The sequence below is a fragment of the Capsicum annuum genome, chromosome 3 (genome assembly GCF_002878395.1).
Source record: "Capsicum annuum cultivar UCD-10X-F1 chromosome 3, UCD10Xv1.1, whole genome shotgun sequence".
In the NCBI taxonomy this organism is placed as follows: Eukaryota; Viridiplantae; Streptophyta; class Magnoliopsida; order Solanales; family Solanaceae; genus Capsicum; species Capsicum annuum.
The window spans coordinates 107,416,911-107,432,105 of record NC_061113.1 but is presented as its reverse complement, the minus strand read 5'-3'; the positions used below and the strand labels follow the sequence as shown (position 1 = coordinate 107,432,105).

Here is a 15,195-nt window from a genome sequence, read left to right as displayed (position 1 = left end):
AGCAGACTCATAGTAACACTCTTTACTAGGGCTCTTTTTTTATTTTTAGAGTTTAAATTTGATATTTCCAACTAAAGAATTTCATTCATTAAATATTAAACATATTCTGAAAGAAATAAAAATGTTTAAGAGAAAGAAAAACCAAAGTACAAGTGGTGGTGGGCTATCTGAATGAAAAATGTTCAACTCAACGACTTGCGAAGATGATTGTATCAGCTTGGTACAATTTTTTACTTTTGCAGTTAAAGTGAATGCAGTTGATTTTAAGCATTTAAAATAGTCATAAATTACGTCACTTTGACATCTTTCACTGACATGCAAAGTGAATGTAGAACATTTCTTTTGGACGCACGACAACATTATTTTAGCCCATTTTCATTTAACTTTATCATCTTCTTCTTTATTTTTTCATTCCTCTATCTTCTTCCATTTTCAAGCTCATACTTTTGCTTTCAAACCCCCTCTATCTCTCAGAGAATAATTTATTTGAATGTTTTTTTTTCACATCACTTCTAACAATATAATCTAAAAATGAAGAAAATAAAAATTAGTCTAAAAATATATCTATAAAAAAAAATTAATAAAATTGAGCTACTGATTCAAACACGAAGAGTAATTATTGTATCAATATGATATTTAACTCTTAAAGAATATTATTCAAATATAATTTAATCTGCAGAATTCACGTCCAAGCACCTAATCTCTGTAAATTCAACTTTCAATGGTACTCATGTTTTCTTTTGTTATTTTTTTTTTCTAATTTTCTTAAAAAATTAAGGCTCAGATTTGCCAATAAAGTTCAAGCAAAAGAGAACGTCATGGCAGCAAGTTCCTCGATTAATAAAGGGAATGAAAAAATCAACCTCCACTAATGAAGGTTGTTAGAGTTTTTGTCCTGATTTTCTTACTATATTTAGGTTTTTTTTTTCTTAGAAGGAAAATAAAAGTTACTATAATTACTTTTATTTTTCCTAAAAGAAAAATTATAATTCTTTTTTATATTTGGTTAACCTCTTTCTTGAAAGAAAGGTTTTGGACATTTATAAATAGAAGACTCTTTCTCATATCAGAACACAATAGCATCCACAATGTAGTCTTTTAAGATTTTCATTTAGGCGGAGATTTTCTCTCTTATTAGTTTTATGTTTTTAATATTAGGTTTTATATGTAGGTCAATTGGCCAAATCATATAATAAAATTATGTTTTTAGTATTGTTTTTCGTTGTCATCTTATTTATCGTCTCATAATTTGCAACTAATAGCTTCCGAATGACGCTCTCTCGATTTTTTTTTTTTAATATTGATTCGCAGGATTCACTTCCAAGCACCTAATCTCTGTAAATTCAACTTTCATCGGTATTCATTTTCTATTCTAATTTTCTTAAAAAATTAAGGCTCAGATTTGCCAATAAAGTTCAAGCAAAAGAGATTCCGGCAACGTCATGGCAGCAAGTGCCTCGATTAATAAAGGGAATGAAAAATTCAACCTCCATTAATGAAGGTTAAAATAAATGGGTTGAGTGGAGAAGGAAAGATGATTTTAGCCTTTTTTTTTTTCTTTTTAAAGAAATAATCATGAATGTATATAATTATGTGGCGATTTAAAAATGAGTTGATACAAACTAATTGACCGTTTAATTCATGTTGACAGCAAATGCAATTTACGGTGAGAGCTGATGCAAAAAGTTTTCAATCCACTAACGTAAAAAAATGGCAAAGTGACACAATTTATTAACTATTTTAAGAGATTAAGAATGTTCACTTAAGTGACAAAGTGAAATATGCAAGTTGAGTGGCTTATCAATGTGTTTGGCCATTGTATATTGACGCATTTTTCTCCTCTCCAAGAGTCCAACCCCCCTCTCTCTCATAATACGGTTGCCTGTATAAATAGCACATACAAATCTAGCATCAGCTCAACATTTTCCTAGCTTAGTTGCAGAAGAAAAAGCCTCAGAGAAATTGGACAACAACGTGCAACGTGTATAAAAAGAGAGCCTTTTTACTTCCTTTTGACATTCATTGATATCTGTGGAATCATTTGGTATTATTGCAGCTTCTTTTCCACTACTAAACAATCACAACCCCATTATTCTCGAATCTGCAAATTCGGATCTGTCTCTAGAAAGTTTTCAACATCTTTCCTTTGTCACCATTACTTTTACAGCCAATCACAATTTAATTTCCTTTCTTATTTTTGGTTTCGCAAATTGAACCCAATTTCAAATCTCGCTTCTGATTCATTTTCTCGTGTAAGTGTTTTTCTTTCTATACATATCCATACATAAAAATGCGTGTTACATATCCTTCTTGCTGATGGGCTGACCGTAAATTTATTCATTACGTCCACATGCATGTTTGCTGAAGATGCAGAAACAGCAAATTTCGTGGAATTAATTGGGTTTCTGATTCATTGTATCTTTTAGTTTGATTTGGTGAAATATTGGTGTGTAGGTTGAACGGCTATAAAACATGAAGAATTCTATATCTGAACAGAGTTTCTACGTAGAGAGTGAAGAAGAGGATGATCAACATTTGGAAAGGGATGAAAATGAAGAAGGAAATGAGTCTGATTTTTCCAATTACTCCAATGACAATGACAATGATAATGATGATGAAAATAATGGCCAGCAGAGCAAACCCAATTCGTTATCCTCTGCTTGGCCTCAGAGTTATAGGTATTTCACCTGCGCATAATGGACTCTATTTCTTAATTCAGTTGTTTTCCTTATGTCCTCCTTTTATTGAAAGAAAAAAACAAATTTAAATTTTGACTTCATAAGCACATTGTAGGTAGCGTTACCATTATTTCATTTCTTCTTTGATCAGTTGTTACATTTTAGTTTACCTCTCCTTCTCTTTTATCTTTAGTATTTTATGTTGGTTGATGGAAGCATGTGAAGTAAGGCCGTTTATTTTAGATTTTTAAAAGGAGAAGTTGGACCGGTTTTCAAACTTGAGCCACTGTAAATTTCTTTTAATGGGGAATGACAACCATCTTGCGTTCAGTTTTGAGGATCCGGAGATAAAACCTTCCAACGATTTTGATTCTAACTATTGGAATCATAGATATCCAGCTTTACTACCAAAATTGTTGGATTTGATATTTATAGTGTGGCAAGGCATAAGATTTCCCAGCACTGTCTGAAGAGCATTTTAGTTAATTAAATTTGGAAACCAAAGAAACCAGAATGAAAGCCCTTGCTGATCTATAACCAATCACCGGGATCCTTGGGAGACCAAGAAAGCTAATGCATAACTTCTTTATACTGAATTTTTGTTCACAATTCATTCAATATGATGCCTGATGGGTGGGAAAGGTGCATTTGCTTGCTTCAACTCGGTCATGCAAGCAACAGTTTATTTGCTGCTGAAAGCCCTTGCTGATCTATAATGAAGCAGAGCACTCTTCATCTAATGCTTCATATTTTAGTGAGTTTTCTTTAGTTCTCAGATATTGGCACTTCCGGTCCTGTCTCTAAAATAATTGACCATTTGAAATGTTGTCAAATTACTGCTATGTCCTATATAAAACAATGAACGATCATATGTAAAGCTTTGACAATGAATTGAAATTTGTCTCTTATGCATATTGAATTCCCAAATCTTATCATATTGAGTACCTCTTGTAGGCAATCCATGGATCTGTACAGTAATGTACCATCTCCAAGTCTTAACTTCTTGGGAACACCTTCATTATCACGGCTAGGAAGCTCATTCTTGGGCTCATCTCTTATAAGAAGACACACTCCCGAGGTATTGCCGTCTCTTCACAAGCCTCTCATACCACCAGCAGAGGAAGAAAAAGCACCTCATAGGCGTAGTTCTCATGGTTTGCTGCCTCCCCTACACCCGAGAAAGTCTTCTATTAAGAAATTTCTTGATGAGAAACCCTCTAAGGATGCACATGGACTTCCAATTTCTCACCAAAGCTCCTATGGCCAAGCAGTGGTCAATGGTAAATTTCCTGAATATAATTTTGTGACATAGTGGTTGTTTCAGTTTATTGATGAGCATTGTGCCTCTATGCCACCAGAAGGTTGACATACCACTGTCCTGCCATCAACGGTTCTTAAGTGCTGCCATTTAGGTTATTCTATAACATTAATTCTGTAGATCGTATTGTGCTTATGGTGGCATAGCCATGATAATGTATTCATTTCTTCTGTTTAATGTTGAATGAAATTTGGCTCTCTAGTTGTTTGGTAGAAGGAATAATTTGATTCATTTCTTTTGAGCTGTGAATTAAGTCAAATGGGAGATCTTATGATGATATATCAAAGTTGTTATTAATTTTAAGCTTTGGGAGTTTCTTGTGAGAAATACTGATGCTCTTACATGATAAAGGAATTCAGAGAAACTAGAAATATGAGGCTTCTTCCTTCTAAAATTGTAGCAAACCTTTATATTGCAGTATCTTTAGATCAATAATAGCTGTTGTAGGCTCAAGTAAGGTGTAATTGATCATGCAAATGTGACACAGAATATATCTGTCCTCATTGCAAGAGATTGTTCATTTTTCTTACTAATATTCAGACCTCAAATACAGCTCCAAATATTTTCAGTCAGTCTTCTTTATAACACTTGTTACATCTTTGAACTAAAGGAAATCTCTCGGTTGTATTTCTCTATCTAAATTGATTGCCTGCAAAGCTAGTGAGCAACATGTTTTCTCATTTTGTTGGTTTCATACAGGCATGAATGTTCTTTGTGGAGTAGGGATTCTTTCTACTCCTTATGCTGTCAAGGAAGGTGGATGGGCAGGACTTTCAATATTATTTATTTTTGGCATGCTTTCTTTCTATACTGGCATGCTCCTGAGATACTGCTTGGATAGCCAACCAGGGCTTGAGACGTATCCAGACATTGGTCAGGCTGCTTTTGGTACAATGGGGCGTGTTGTTATATCAGTAAGTTCCATTAACTATTAAGTTGTCTTTGATTCTTCTACATCTGGTTATATTGAAGGCCTTGCTGAATTGGATATGCCAAGTGTCCCACATTGGTGGAGGAAACGGGATGTTGTCTCCTTAGATGGTCTTGAGAAATACTCACTTCTTGAGCTAGCTTTTGGAGTTGAGTTAGGTCATTCCAAAAGTAGCTGCTCCTAATATGAATGTGCTTAATGTTTTCTATCCCGGCGTCTTCAGTAGACTGTATTCTGAGACAATGTCTAGGTAAAACATTTCTGGAACTCTTGGCAAGTTCTGACTATATTCTGTATCTAGGGCGTTTGATACTTTCAGAGATGTTTTCACACCATTAAGATCCAGTAGTTGTAAAAACTATTGTTTGAAGAGAAATATAATCTTTATCTACTAAATAGCCAAGTAGTATTATCGACTAGCGGATCTCTTGGATAATAAAGTTGTTACCTGCTGATATGTGCATAAAAAATGAAGCTAGTATAATTTAAACACCATTACTTGTGCAAAAATACTGAATTAGATAGGTTTATGCATTAGTCTTGGCCAAAATCTGAAGAAAAAGAGAAACACTCAGTACTGGCTTTTCTAGAATAACTCGTTAACGAACCTTGTCACTACAACAAAATCCAATTTCCTTCTTATTTTCTTTTGGCTACATATCTTATATCTGATAAAAAAAAAAAGGGGCAGCCAGGTGCACTAAAGCTCCCGCTATGTGCAAGGTCTGGGGGGAAGTGCCCCACCACAAGGGTGTATTGTACATAGCCTTACCTTGCATTTCTACCAAAGGCTGTTTCCAAGGCTTGAACCCGTGACCTCCTGGTCACATAGCAACAACCAGTTACTCCAACGCTCCCTTTCAATATCTTATATCTGATAAAGGTCTAAAAACATTTCTTGTTCTTGATACTAATTTGTTTTTGCGTTATTGTATTTTTGTCGATGCAGATAATCTTATATGTGGAATTATATGTAAGTTCATCTGACCTATAAGTTTGTCATTCTTTTTGCTTTTCCTAGCAAACTAAGATGAGCTGCTGTTTAATATTTAAAGCATCTTGGCAATCTTGATATTGCTTCGTTTCTAAATTATGTAGTATTTGTGCTTTCTCATTCTATCTGTTTGTCCTTCACTTGTAGGCCTCATGTGTTGAATACATAATCTTGGAGGGTGATAATTTGTCTGCTATATTTCCAAATGCACATTTAAGTCTGGGTGGCTTTGAGTTAGATGCTCGACATCTTTTTGTTGTGATATCCACCCTGGCTGTCCTTCCTACTGTTTGGCTGCGCGACCTCAGTGTCCTAAGTTATATTTCAGGTGAGTGACCAACTTCCTACAATAGGAGCTTCATGTATGAAGTGTCAAAAATATAATCTTGTAGCATACTTGTGTGCCTCAATGCACCTATGCACAAATATGATACAGTGGTTAGAGGACAATTCATGACACAGTGCCTACATACAGTAACCTACAATAAAAATGCATATATTTGGTACTTGGTGTGCATGTTTATAGATTTCTTGTACTCCTGGCAAACAAGTGTGGGGTCCTGCCCCATTAATGTTGTTGAAATGTTTCCCATAAATTTAGGAAGATGTTTTCTTCCTTCGGCCAACAATCAAAGATATGGCAAAATGAATATGGCCATCGTCCAATTATATTTGTCATGCAGCAAAATTGGACTTTTTTGTGTTTAGTGGTGATGTCATCAATGATATCAGTAGCAACATTAGCTACTATAAAAGGAGCTCCTCAGCTCATTTGGAAATCACACCAAACAGAGAGAAAAACAATATACGTACAGAGCAATAAGGTATTTTACAGACTGTGATAAAAAATAGTCTATGAAGAAAAAATTAGAGTGAGTGATATTTTAGTAAAGTGGGAGTCAAAAGAGGGTTATCTTTTTAAGTGTGTAGTAGTCACTTTGAGTATTATACTTGTGACTACGGGGTAAAAATTTCTTACTATAGTAATATCAGTTGCTCCTCTTGGTCCGTGTTTTTTTCCTTATTTAAAAGGGTTCCCACGTAAAATCCTTGGTGTCATTATTTTCATTTATTTTTCTATTATTTTACCACAAATACTTTTATTGTTATTCTGTGTTTACCCAACAAACTGGTATTAGAACCCACGGTTTACAATATCTGTATTTTTCGGTAAGCAATGGTAGCCAACACCAGTAGAATGGTTACCTTAAATGACGTTAATTATGCCATTTGGAAGGGGAAAATGGAAGATCTGCTCTATGTCAAGAATTTTTATCAGTCGGTCTTTGACACTATAAAACCTAAAAATAAAACCGATGAAGAGTGAAACCTGTTGCACAGACAGGTTTGCAGTTTTATCAGGAAGTGGGTTGACGATAATGTGTTGAATCATATTTCTGGGAAGACATAGGCTCGGTCCCTGTGGGAGCATCTTGAAAGTTTGTATACTCGAAAGACTGAAAATAATAGGATGTTCTTGATCAAACAAATGTTGGGGTTAAAATACCATGATGGTTCTCTGATGACATGAATAACTTTCAGGGGATTATGAACCAGTTATTTGCTATGGGCATTAAGTTTGATGAAAAAATTTAAGGTTTACGTCTACTTAGTTCCCTACCAGACTCTTGGGAAACATTTAGAACTTTATTATCAAGTTCTGCTCCCAATGGCGCGATCTTTATGGATTTTTCCAAGAGCAGTATTCTTAATGAAGAGATGAGACGAAAGTTTCAAGGTTCCTCTTCGTCTGATGTCTTGGTGACTGACGCTAGGAGGAGAAGCAAGAATCGTGATTCTCAAAATAGAGAACATAATATAAGCAAATCCAGAGGTAAATTTAAAGATATTGAGTGCTATTATTGTGGGTTAAAAGGACACACAAAGAAATTTTGCCGAAAGTTGAAGAAGGAGAAAAGAGATAAGGAGGAAAAGAAAGAAGACGACAATGAAAATTGCGTAGCCACCGTCACCATTGAAGATCTTGTTACTGTCCTTGATGCAAATCTAATAAATGTTGCTTGTGATGAGTCAAGCTAGGTTGTGGATTCTAGTGCCGCGTCTCATGTGACATCAAGGAAGGATTTTTTCTCATCTTATACTCCAGGTGACTTTGGAATCTTGAGTATGGGCAATGAGACTATTTCTAAGGTGGTTGGTATTGGTATAATTTGTTTGGAAGCTTGTATTGGATCTAAACTATTTTTAAACAATGTAAAACATGCACCCGATGTTCGCTTACACTTGATTTCTGTTGGCGTGCTGGATGATGAGGGATATGTTAGTACAAATGGTGGTGGAAAATGAAAACTCATTAAGGGTTCTTTGGTTGTGGCTCGTGGAGACAAACGTCGTGGTCTATACTGGACTACGGCTTCTACTTGTGCTAATATGGTGAATGCAGTTGAAAGCGCTAACTCTTCAACATTATGGCACAAGAGGGTTAGCCACATTAGCAAGAAAAGACTTAATGTTCTAGCCAAGAAGAAATTACTGTCAGTGCAAAATTAGAAAAATGTGAGCACTGTTTGGCTGGAAAACAAAATAGAGTTTCTTTCAAATCTCATCCTCCTTCAAGAAAGACAGAGTTGCTTGAGCTGGTGCATTCAGATTTATGTGGTCCAATAAAGACAAGGACTTTGGGTGGTGTACTTTACTTTGTCACTTTTATGTCTTGAAGACTAAAGACCAAGTGTTGGGTGTCTTTAAGCAGTTTCAAGCTTCCGTTGAAAGAGAAATAGAAAGAAAGCTGAAGTGTATTCATATTGATAACGGTGGTGAATATTGTGGACCGTTTGACAAGTACTGCAAGCAACAAGGCATCAGACACCAGAAGACTCCTCCTAAGACGCCTCAACTTAATAGTTTGGCGGAAAGGATGAACAAGACCTTAATGGAAAAAGTCAGATGTTTGCTTTTTGAAGCAAAGTTGCCAAACTCCTTTTGGGGTGAGGCTTTATTGACCCCTGCTCATGTTATTAACGTATCTCCTGCTGTTGCTTTGCAAAGTGATGTTCCAAATAAAGTTTGGTATGGAAAAGATGTTTTCTATGACTATTTGAGAGTATTTGGTTGCAAAGCTTTTGTATATGTGCGCAGAGATGAGAGGTCAAAGTTAGATGCCAAGACAAGGCAATGCATTTTCGTTGGTTATGGCGTTGATGAGTTTGGTTACAGGCTATATGATCCAGTTGAGAAGAAACTTGTAAGAAGTCGTGATGTTATCTTCTTGGAGAATGAAAGCATTGAAGATATTGACAAAGCGAGAAGCTAGAATCTTCAAGTTCTGATGGTGTGATTAGTCTTGATCAATTTTCTCGTACAGGTGTGCATGATGTTGGTGGGTTATATAATCATGGTGATGCCCAAAAGCACGTTCAAAATCAACATGTTGATGTTGATAACGACAATGATATTGTTGACGATGCTCCAGTTCAAGAAGTTGTGGATGAGTCAAATGCTCCACTTAGAAGGTCTACAAGACAGTGTATTCCTTCTTCTCGCTATCCTCCTAATGAGTATGTGTTACTCACTGACGGGGGAGAACCTGAATGTTATGAGGAAGCCATGGAAGATGAACATAAGGATCAATGGATTGAAGCCATGCAAGATAAGATGAAATCTCTGCATGAGAACCACACTTATGAGTTGGTAAAATTGCCTAAGGGCATGAAAGCTTTGAATAATAAGTGGGTGTTCAAGGTAAAATTTGAGGAACACAGCTTAAAGCCCAGATACAAAGCCAGATTGGTTGTCAAAGGATTTGGTTAAAGAAACGGTATTGACTTTGACGAAATATTTTCTCCTGTTGTCAAAATGACCTCTATTCGTACAGTTCTTGGTTTAGCTGCTAGTCTTGATTTGGAGATTGAGCAGATGGATGTGAAGACGGCTTTTCTTCACGGTAACCTCGAAGAGGAGATTTATATGGAAAACCTGAGGGCTTCAAGGAAAAAAGGAAAGAAAACTATGTGTGTAAACTTAAGAAGAGTCTTTATGGCTTGAAACAAGCTCCTAGACAGTGGTATAAGAAGTTTGGATCTGTCTTGGGGGAGTAAGGCTACAAGAAGACTTCTTCAGATCGTTGTGTATTTGTAAAAAGTTTTTCTGATGATGATTTTATCATCCTCTTGCTATATGTGGATGATATGTTGATTGTGGGAAAGAATGCTTCCAGGATTGATGTGTTGAAGAAACAATTATGCAAGTCTTTTGCTATGAAAGACTTGGGTCATGCTAAGCAAATTTTGGGCATGGGGATTACTCGTATTAAAGATGAAAGGAAGCTCTACTTGTCACAAGAGAAGTACATTGAACGTGTACTGGAGCGCTTCAACATGAAGAATGCTAAGGTTGTTAACACACCCTTTGCTGGTCATATGAAATTGAGCAGGAAAATGTGTCCTACAACAAAGGAAGAAAAAGAGAGCATCGCTAAAGTTCCACATTCCTCTGTTGTCCGAAGTTTAATGTATGCAATGGTATGTACTAGACCCGATATTGCTCACGCAGTTGGTGTTGTCAACAGGTGTCTTGAAAATTCAGGAAAAGAGTATTGGGAAGCAGTCAAATGGATATTGAGGTACCTAAGAGGAATCTTAGGTGATTGTTTGTGTTTTGGAGTATCTGATCCAATCTTGAAGGGATATAGAGATGCAGGAACCTTAGGTGATTATTTGTGTTTTGGAGTATCTGATCCAATCTTGAAGGGATATATAGATGCTGATATAGTGGGTGACCTTGATAATAGAAAATCTACTACTGGATTTTTGTTTACATTTTTCGGGGGAGCTATATCATGGTAGTCGAAGTTGCAGAAGTGCGTCGCACTATCTACAACTGAAGCTGAGTATATTGCGGCTACTGAAGCTGGCAAGGAAATGATATGGCTCAAGCGATTTCTTCAAGAACATGGATTACAACAAATGGAGTATGTTATCTATTGTGACAGTCAAAGTGCAATAGACTTGAGCAAGAACTCCATGTACCATGCAAGAACAAACCACATTGATGTGAGGTACCATTGGATTCGTGAACAAGTGGAGAATGAATCGTTCTATGTTGAAAAGATTCACACAAGTGAAAATCCCGCGGATATGCTGTCAAAGGTGGTGCCAAAAGACAAATTCAAATTATGCTAAGTGTTTGTCGGCATGAGCTCTCTCTGAGAAGGACGAGGATACCTGCTTCAGATGCATGGGACTGGAGGGGGAGATTTGTGGGGTCCAATCCCATTAATGTTGTTGAAATGTTTCCCATAAATTTAGGAAGATGTTTTCTTCTTTTGGCCAACAATTCAAAGATATGGCAGAATGAATATGACTACCGTCCAATTATATTTGTCATGCAGCAAAATTGAACTTTTTTGTGTCTAGTGGTGATGTCATCAATGACATCAGTAGCAACATTAGCTACTATAAAAGGAGCTCCTCAGCTCATTTAGAAATCACACCAAGCAGAGAGAAAAACAATATATAGAGAGAGCGGTGAAGTATTTCACAGACTGATAAAAAATAATCTGTGAAGAAAAAATTAGAGTGAGCAATATTTTAGTAAGATGGAAGTCGAAAGAGGGTTATCTCTTTTGAGTGTGTAATAGTCACTTTGCGTATTGTACTTGTGACTACGGTGTAAAAATTCCTTACTCTAGTAGCATCAGTTGCTCCTCTTGGTCCGTGTTTTCTCCCTTAAAATCCTTGGTGTCATTCCTTTCATTTATTTCCCTATTATTTTACTACAAATACTTTTATTGTTATTCCGCGTTTACCCAACAACAAGTTCACAGGTTTTCATAGCCTCTATCGAGGACAGAGGAGATACATTTGTACTTCAATGATCCTGTGATTATATCATATCTGATGCAGATGTCTACAAATTGATTTGGGCTATCCTTATGCGCGCCACATACATAAGAAATCGATTACTTATCTACAATTTTGTAGATTGTTTCATTGTAAATATAGATTTTCCATTGAACAGAATTCTTGAAGTCTTTCATCCTTTCTTTTTTTTTCTGTGGTTTAGATAGCAATTTCTCAGTGTTGGACCATGATTCTTAGTTGACTGCCTGTAATTTTCAGTTGGAGGAGTTGTTGCTTCTGTTTTGGTGGTCCTTTGCTTGTACTGGGCTGGCTTGGTGGATCATGTAGGCTTTGAAAGCAAAGGGACTGTACTTAACCTACCAACTTTTCCTGTTTCCATTGGGCTTTATGGATTTTGTTACTCTGGACATGCGGTCTTTCCCAATATATATACATCCCTAGCGGATCGGAGTCAATTTCCTGCAGTCCTCTTGACCAGGTATTTGGTTTCGTATATGCGACTTGCTTGTTGAAGTCTGTTCATTAAATTGGAAGTACGCTCTAGGATAGAAGTTCATGTTCAAGCTCTCTCTAGCAATCCATGCAAGGAAAATTTACGACTTTCAGGGCTCCTTGCTTGCCTCATCGTTCTGTAATATGAGTACCAAAGTTGAATTCGAAAGCAGATTATCAACGCCAAACCTAACCAGATTTCTCTGAAAATGCTCCTGTGTTACCAGAGTTTGTTTTGATATCCTGTTTTTTCCTTATTTTGCCAACTTCGGTTTAATTTGGATGCAGTTTTGGTATGGTAACTCTGTTGTATGGTGGAACAGCTGTGTTGGGATACCTGATGTTTGGGGATTCAGCTGAATCCCAGTTTACTCTAAATATGCCCAAAGGATTAATGGCTTCCAAGGTTGCTGTGTGGACAACTGTAAGTAGCTAACATTCTGATTGAGTTCTCTACCACCAGTTGAAGATGTACTTAACTTGCATCTCCTTCTTTTGCAGGTTGTTAATCCTTTTACAAAATATCCTTTTACTGAATCCATGATGTTGCATTAATCAGTAATTCTAGTTCTTAGCTAGTATGTTAAAATATGATACTTAAAGAAGACAGGAATCCTACTTTTTCTGGTCCTACTACTTTAAGAATGAACAGATTTGACCACCTGGATAATTTCATGCTAGCTGCCGCAAAAGTCATCAGCTAGAATTAAAGGCACTTCCTGTCAAAAGATTCTGTTCGTTTTATTCTGTCTCATTCATTTATGCAATTTTCAAGGGTGACATCTCTCCAGAATTTTTGTGATTGAAAAATAAAAGAAATGTGTTCCTTAATTAGACGTACATATGCTTTAACCCTGTCTCCTGTAGCAATGAGTTTGGAGGAATTTTTGCCGTCAAAACACGCCAAATCTCACGTGTACCCAATCATCATTAGAACTGCATTGACAATTTCCACAGTAGTAGTTGGTCTTGCGGTTCCTTTTTTTGGTGGGTGTTCCCTCTATGACTTTACTTATTATTATCACTCTTGAGCAATTTTCTTTTCATCCCATTAACCCGTTGGGAACAGTTGCTGCAAATGTGGCTAATCTGCTCAGTGGTCCTGATATAACTTATAATTATTGCATATCTCAGATGGTTTCGTTTCCAACTAGATGTGCTCCTTCCCTTTATAAAATTTTACATGAATTAAGTATTAGTATTTATCATGCAGGTTTGGTAATGGCATTGATTGGATCTTTACTTACAATGCTAGTGGTGGGTCATTTTACGCTTTCTCTAAGTTTGTTTTCTGTTGCTATTTGTTACTCTTATCATAAATCTGTACTAATGGAAGCTCTATTTCCAGACTCTGATACTACCTTGTGTTTGCTTCATGAGAATCTTGAAGGGAAAAACAAGCGGCCTTCAGGTATGGAGAAGTTTCAGCACTCACTTTTATCCGATTGATTCCCTTCAGGAAATAGTGAAGCCCATATCCCTTCTCTGTTCTATTTTCGCTTCTGACATTACAGTTTGACTACTTAAGAGTACTTTGTTTTAGTTAAGATATTTTCTTGAACATCATAAAAAAACATCTTATGCCAAAATCAATTACATTACGACAATATGTCCATCTTAACCATGCTGCTAGCAATATTCACTTGTAATGGAATTTCTTCTGTTATCCTTTGTATTCAGGTTACAGTATGTGTCCTCATTATCACAATAGGTGCTATATCTGCAGTGATCGGGTCCTATTCAGCTCTCTCCAATATCATCCACAGCATGAGCTAAATTTTGGTAATACTGAGTGTAGCATCAGATGTTTTCGAGCTTAGAGTACATTAAGTTTCTAATCATAAAGATTTCACAAGTTTCCATTTTCTTGGTAGAGACTAAGCCCATACTCCATTTTCGGGCTAGAATTTGATAATGATTTTTTTTATTATTATTGTTTAAATACATCTGTAGTTCAATTGTCTTTTAGAGAAAAATGCATTTCATTAGATTCTCTCTTTCTCTTAGAATGTTATTTAGAGGGGACAGATTCAAATTTCATTTCACTATTAAATTGCAAAATCCGAATGTTATTTAATTTTTACATGCTAATTCAGTCTTGGAATCTTCTTCTCCGTACGTTGGAAAGAGATATCCTTAAAAATATCACATTAGAACTCTTGAATGAAGCTGTATGATATCTTACCCAAGACAGGTTTCTTGAAAAGAAGAAAGTCCCATTATTGCGGAAGTGTTATTGGAGAAATGAATGTTAATGGTTTATTTGTGCCATTTTGAGTTGACACCTATTAAAAAATAATTAATAAACTAATTATTTTATCATAATATTTATTAGATGATGCTCTTACATTGTATCTTGAAATAAATTTTTTTAAAAAAATTAATGTTAGGGATAAAATAGAAAAAAGAATTTGTCTTTTTCTGATAGGTCAAAAATGACAAACAAAAATAGAAATCTAATTAAGAAATTAGTGACAAGTAAAAGCGAAGCAAACAGAGGGATTAAGAGGTTAGAATTAATTGTTGGAGCTACGAAAACAAGTTGCGATTAGTGATATCACTTGTGGAATTAGTCAAAATAAATATTACTCTATTGAAAATTTTCACAAAATAAATTCAACATATTATAATTACATACTCTCTCCATTCTAAAATAAATAAATTGTTGAGTTATTTTTTAATGTTCAAAATAAATGAATTGTTTATACTTCAATATATATATATTGAAAATTTCTTTCAATTTTACCTTTTAATTTTAATGAGATTCTTAAGTACTTCACATTTTCTAGGAGAGTATTCTAAGAACAATTAAAAGGATAATAGTGAAAAATAACTTAAAATTTATGTTTTAAAAGATTTTCTTTTAAGGATATGTTAAACCCTAACAATTCAATTATTTTTTGGAATAGAGGGAGTAATATAGTAAACTTATGCATTAATTGGTTATGATTATGTGATAG

General features: G+C 35.4%; 1 protein-coding gene across 3 annotated transcripts; it reads left to right on the top strand.

Annotated features, from left to right (window-relative positions):
• Positions 1 to 1,717: 1,717 nt before the first annotated feature.
• Positions 1,718 to 14,228, top strand: LOC107863605 (amino acid transporter AVT1C). Of its 3 annotated transcripts, none has more exons than XM_016709605.2 (13): positions 1,718 to 2,252; positions 2,455 to 2,678; positions 3,633 to 3,958; positions 4,696 to 4,910; positions 5,877 to 5,900; positions 6,069 to 6,249; positions 12,002 to 12,221; positions 12,524 to 12,659; positions 12,737 to 12,756; positions 13,077 to 13,222; positions 13,449 to 13,492; positions 13,584 to 13,646; positions 13,916 to 14,228. In XM_016709605.2, exons 2-13 carry the CDS (start codon positions 2,473 to 2,475, stop codon positions 14,009 to 14,011), a joined length of 1,677 nt encoding a protein of 558 aa, XP_016565091.2. In that variant the 5' UTR covers positions 1,718 to 2,252; positions 2,455 to 2,472; the 3' UTR covers positions 14,012 to 14,228. The 3 variants fall into 3 exon arrangements, with proteins under 3 accessions (XP_016565091.2, XP_016565092.2, XP_047264177.1); XM_047408221.1 differs by having other exon boundaries at positions 1,769 to 2,044; XM_016709606.2 differs by lacking the exon at positions 5,877 to 5,900.
• The last annotated feature ends 967 nt before the right edge of the window (positions 14,229 to 15,195 follow it).

Coding starts and splice junctions, on each gene's coding strand:
- LOC107863605 (XM_016709605.2), top strand. CDS start 2,473: ATGAAGAATTCTATATCTGAACAGAGTTTCTACGTAGAGAGTGAAGAA. Junction 3,959..4,695: donor TGGCCAAGCAGTGGTCAATG/GTAAATTTCCTG, acceptor GGTTTCATACAG/GCATGAATGTTCTTTGTGGA. Junction 4,911..5,876: donor TGGGGCGTGTTGTTATATCA/GTAAGTTCCATT, acceptor TTGTCGATGCAG/ATAATCTTATATGTGGAATT.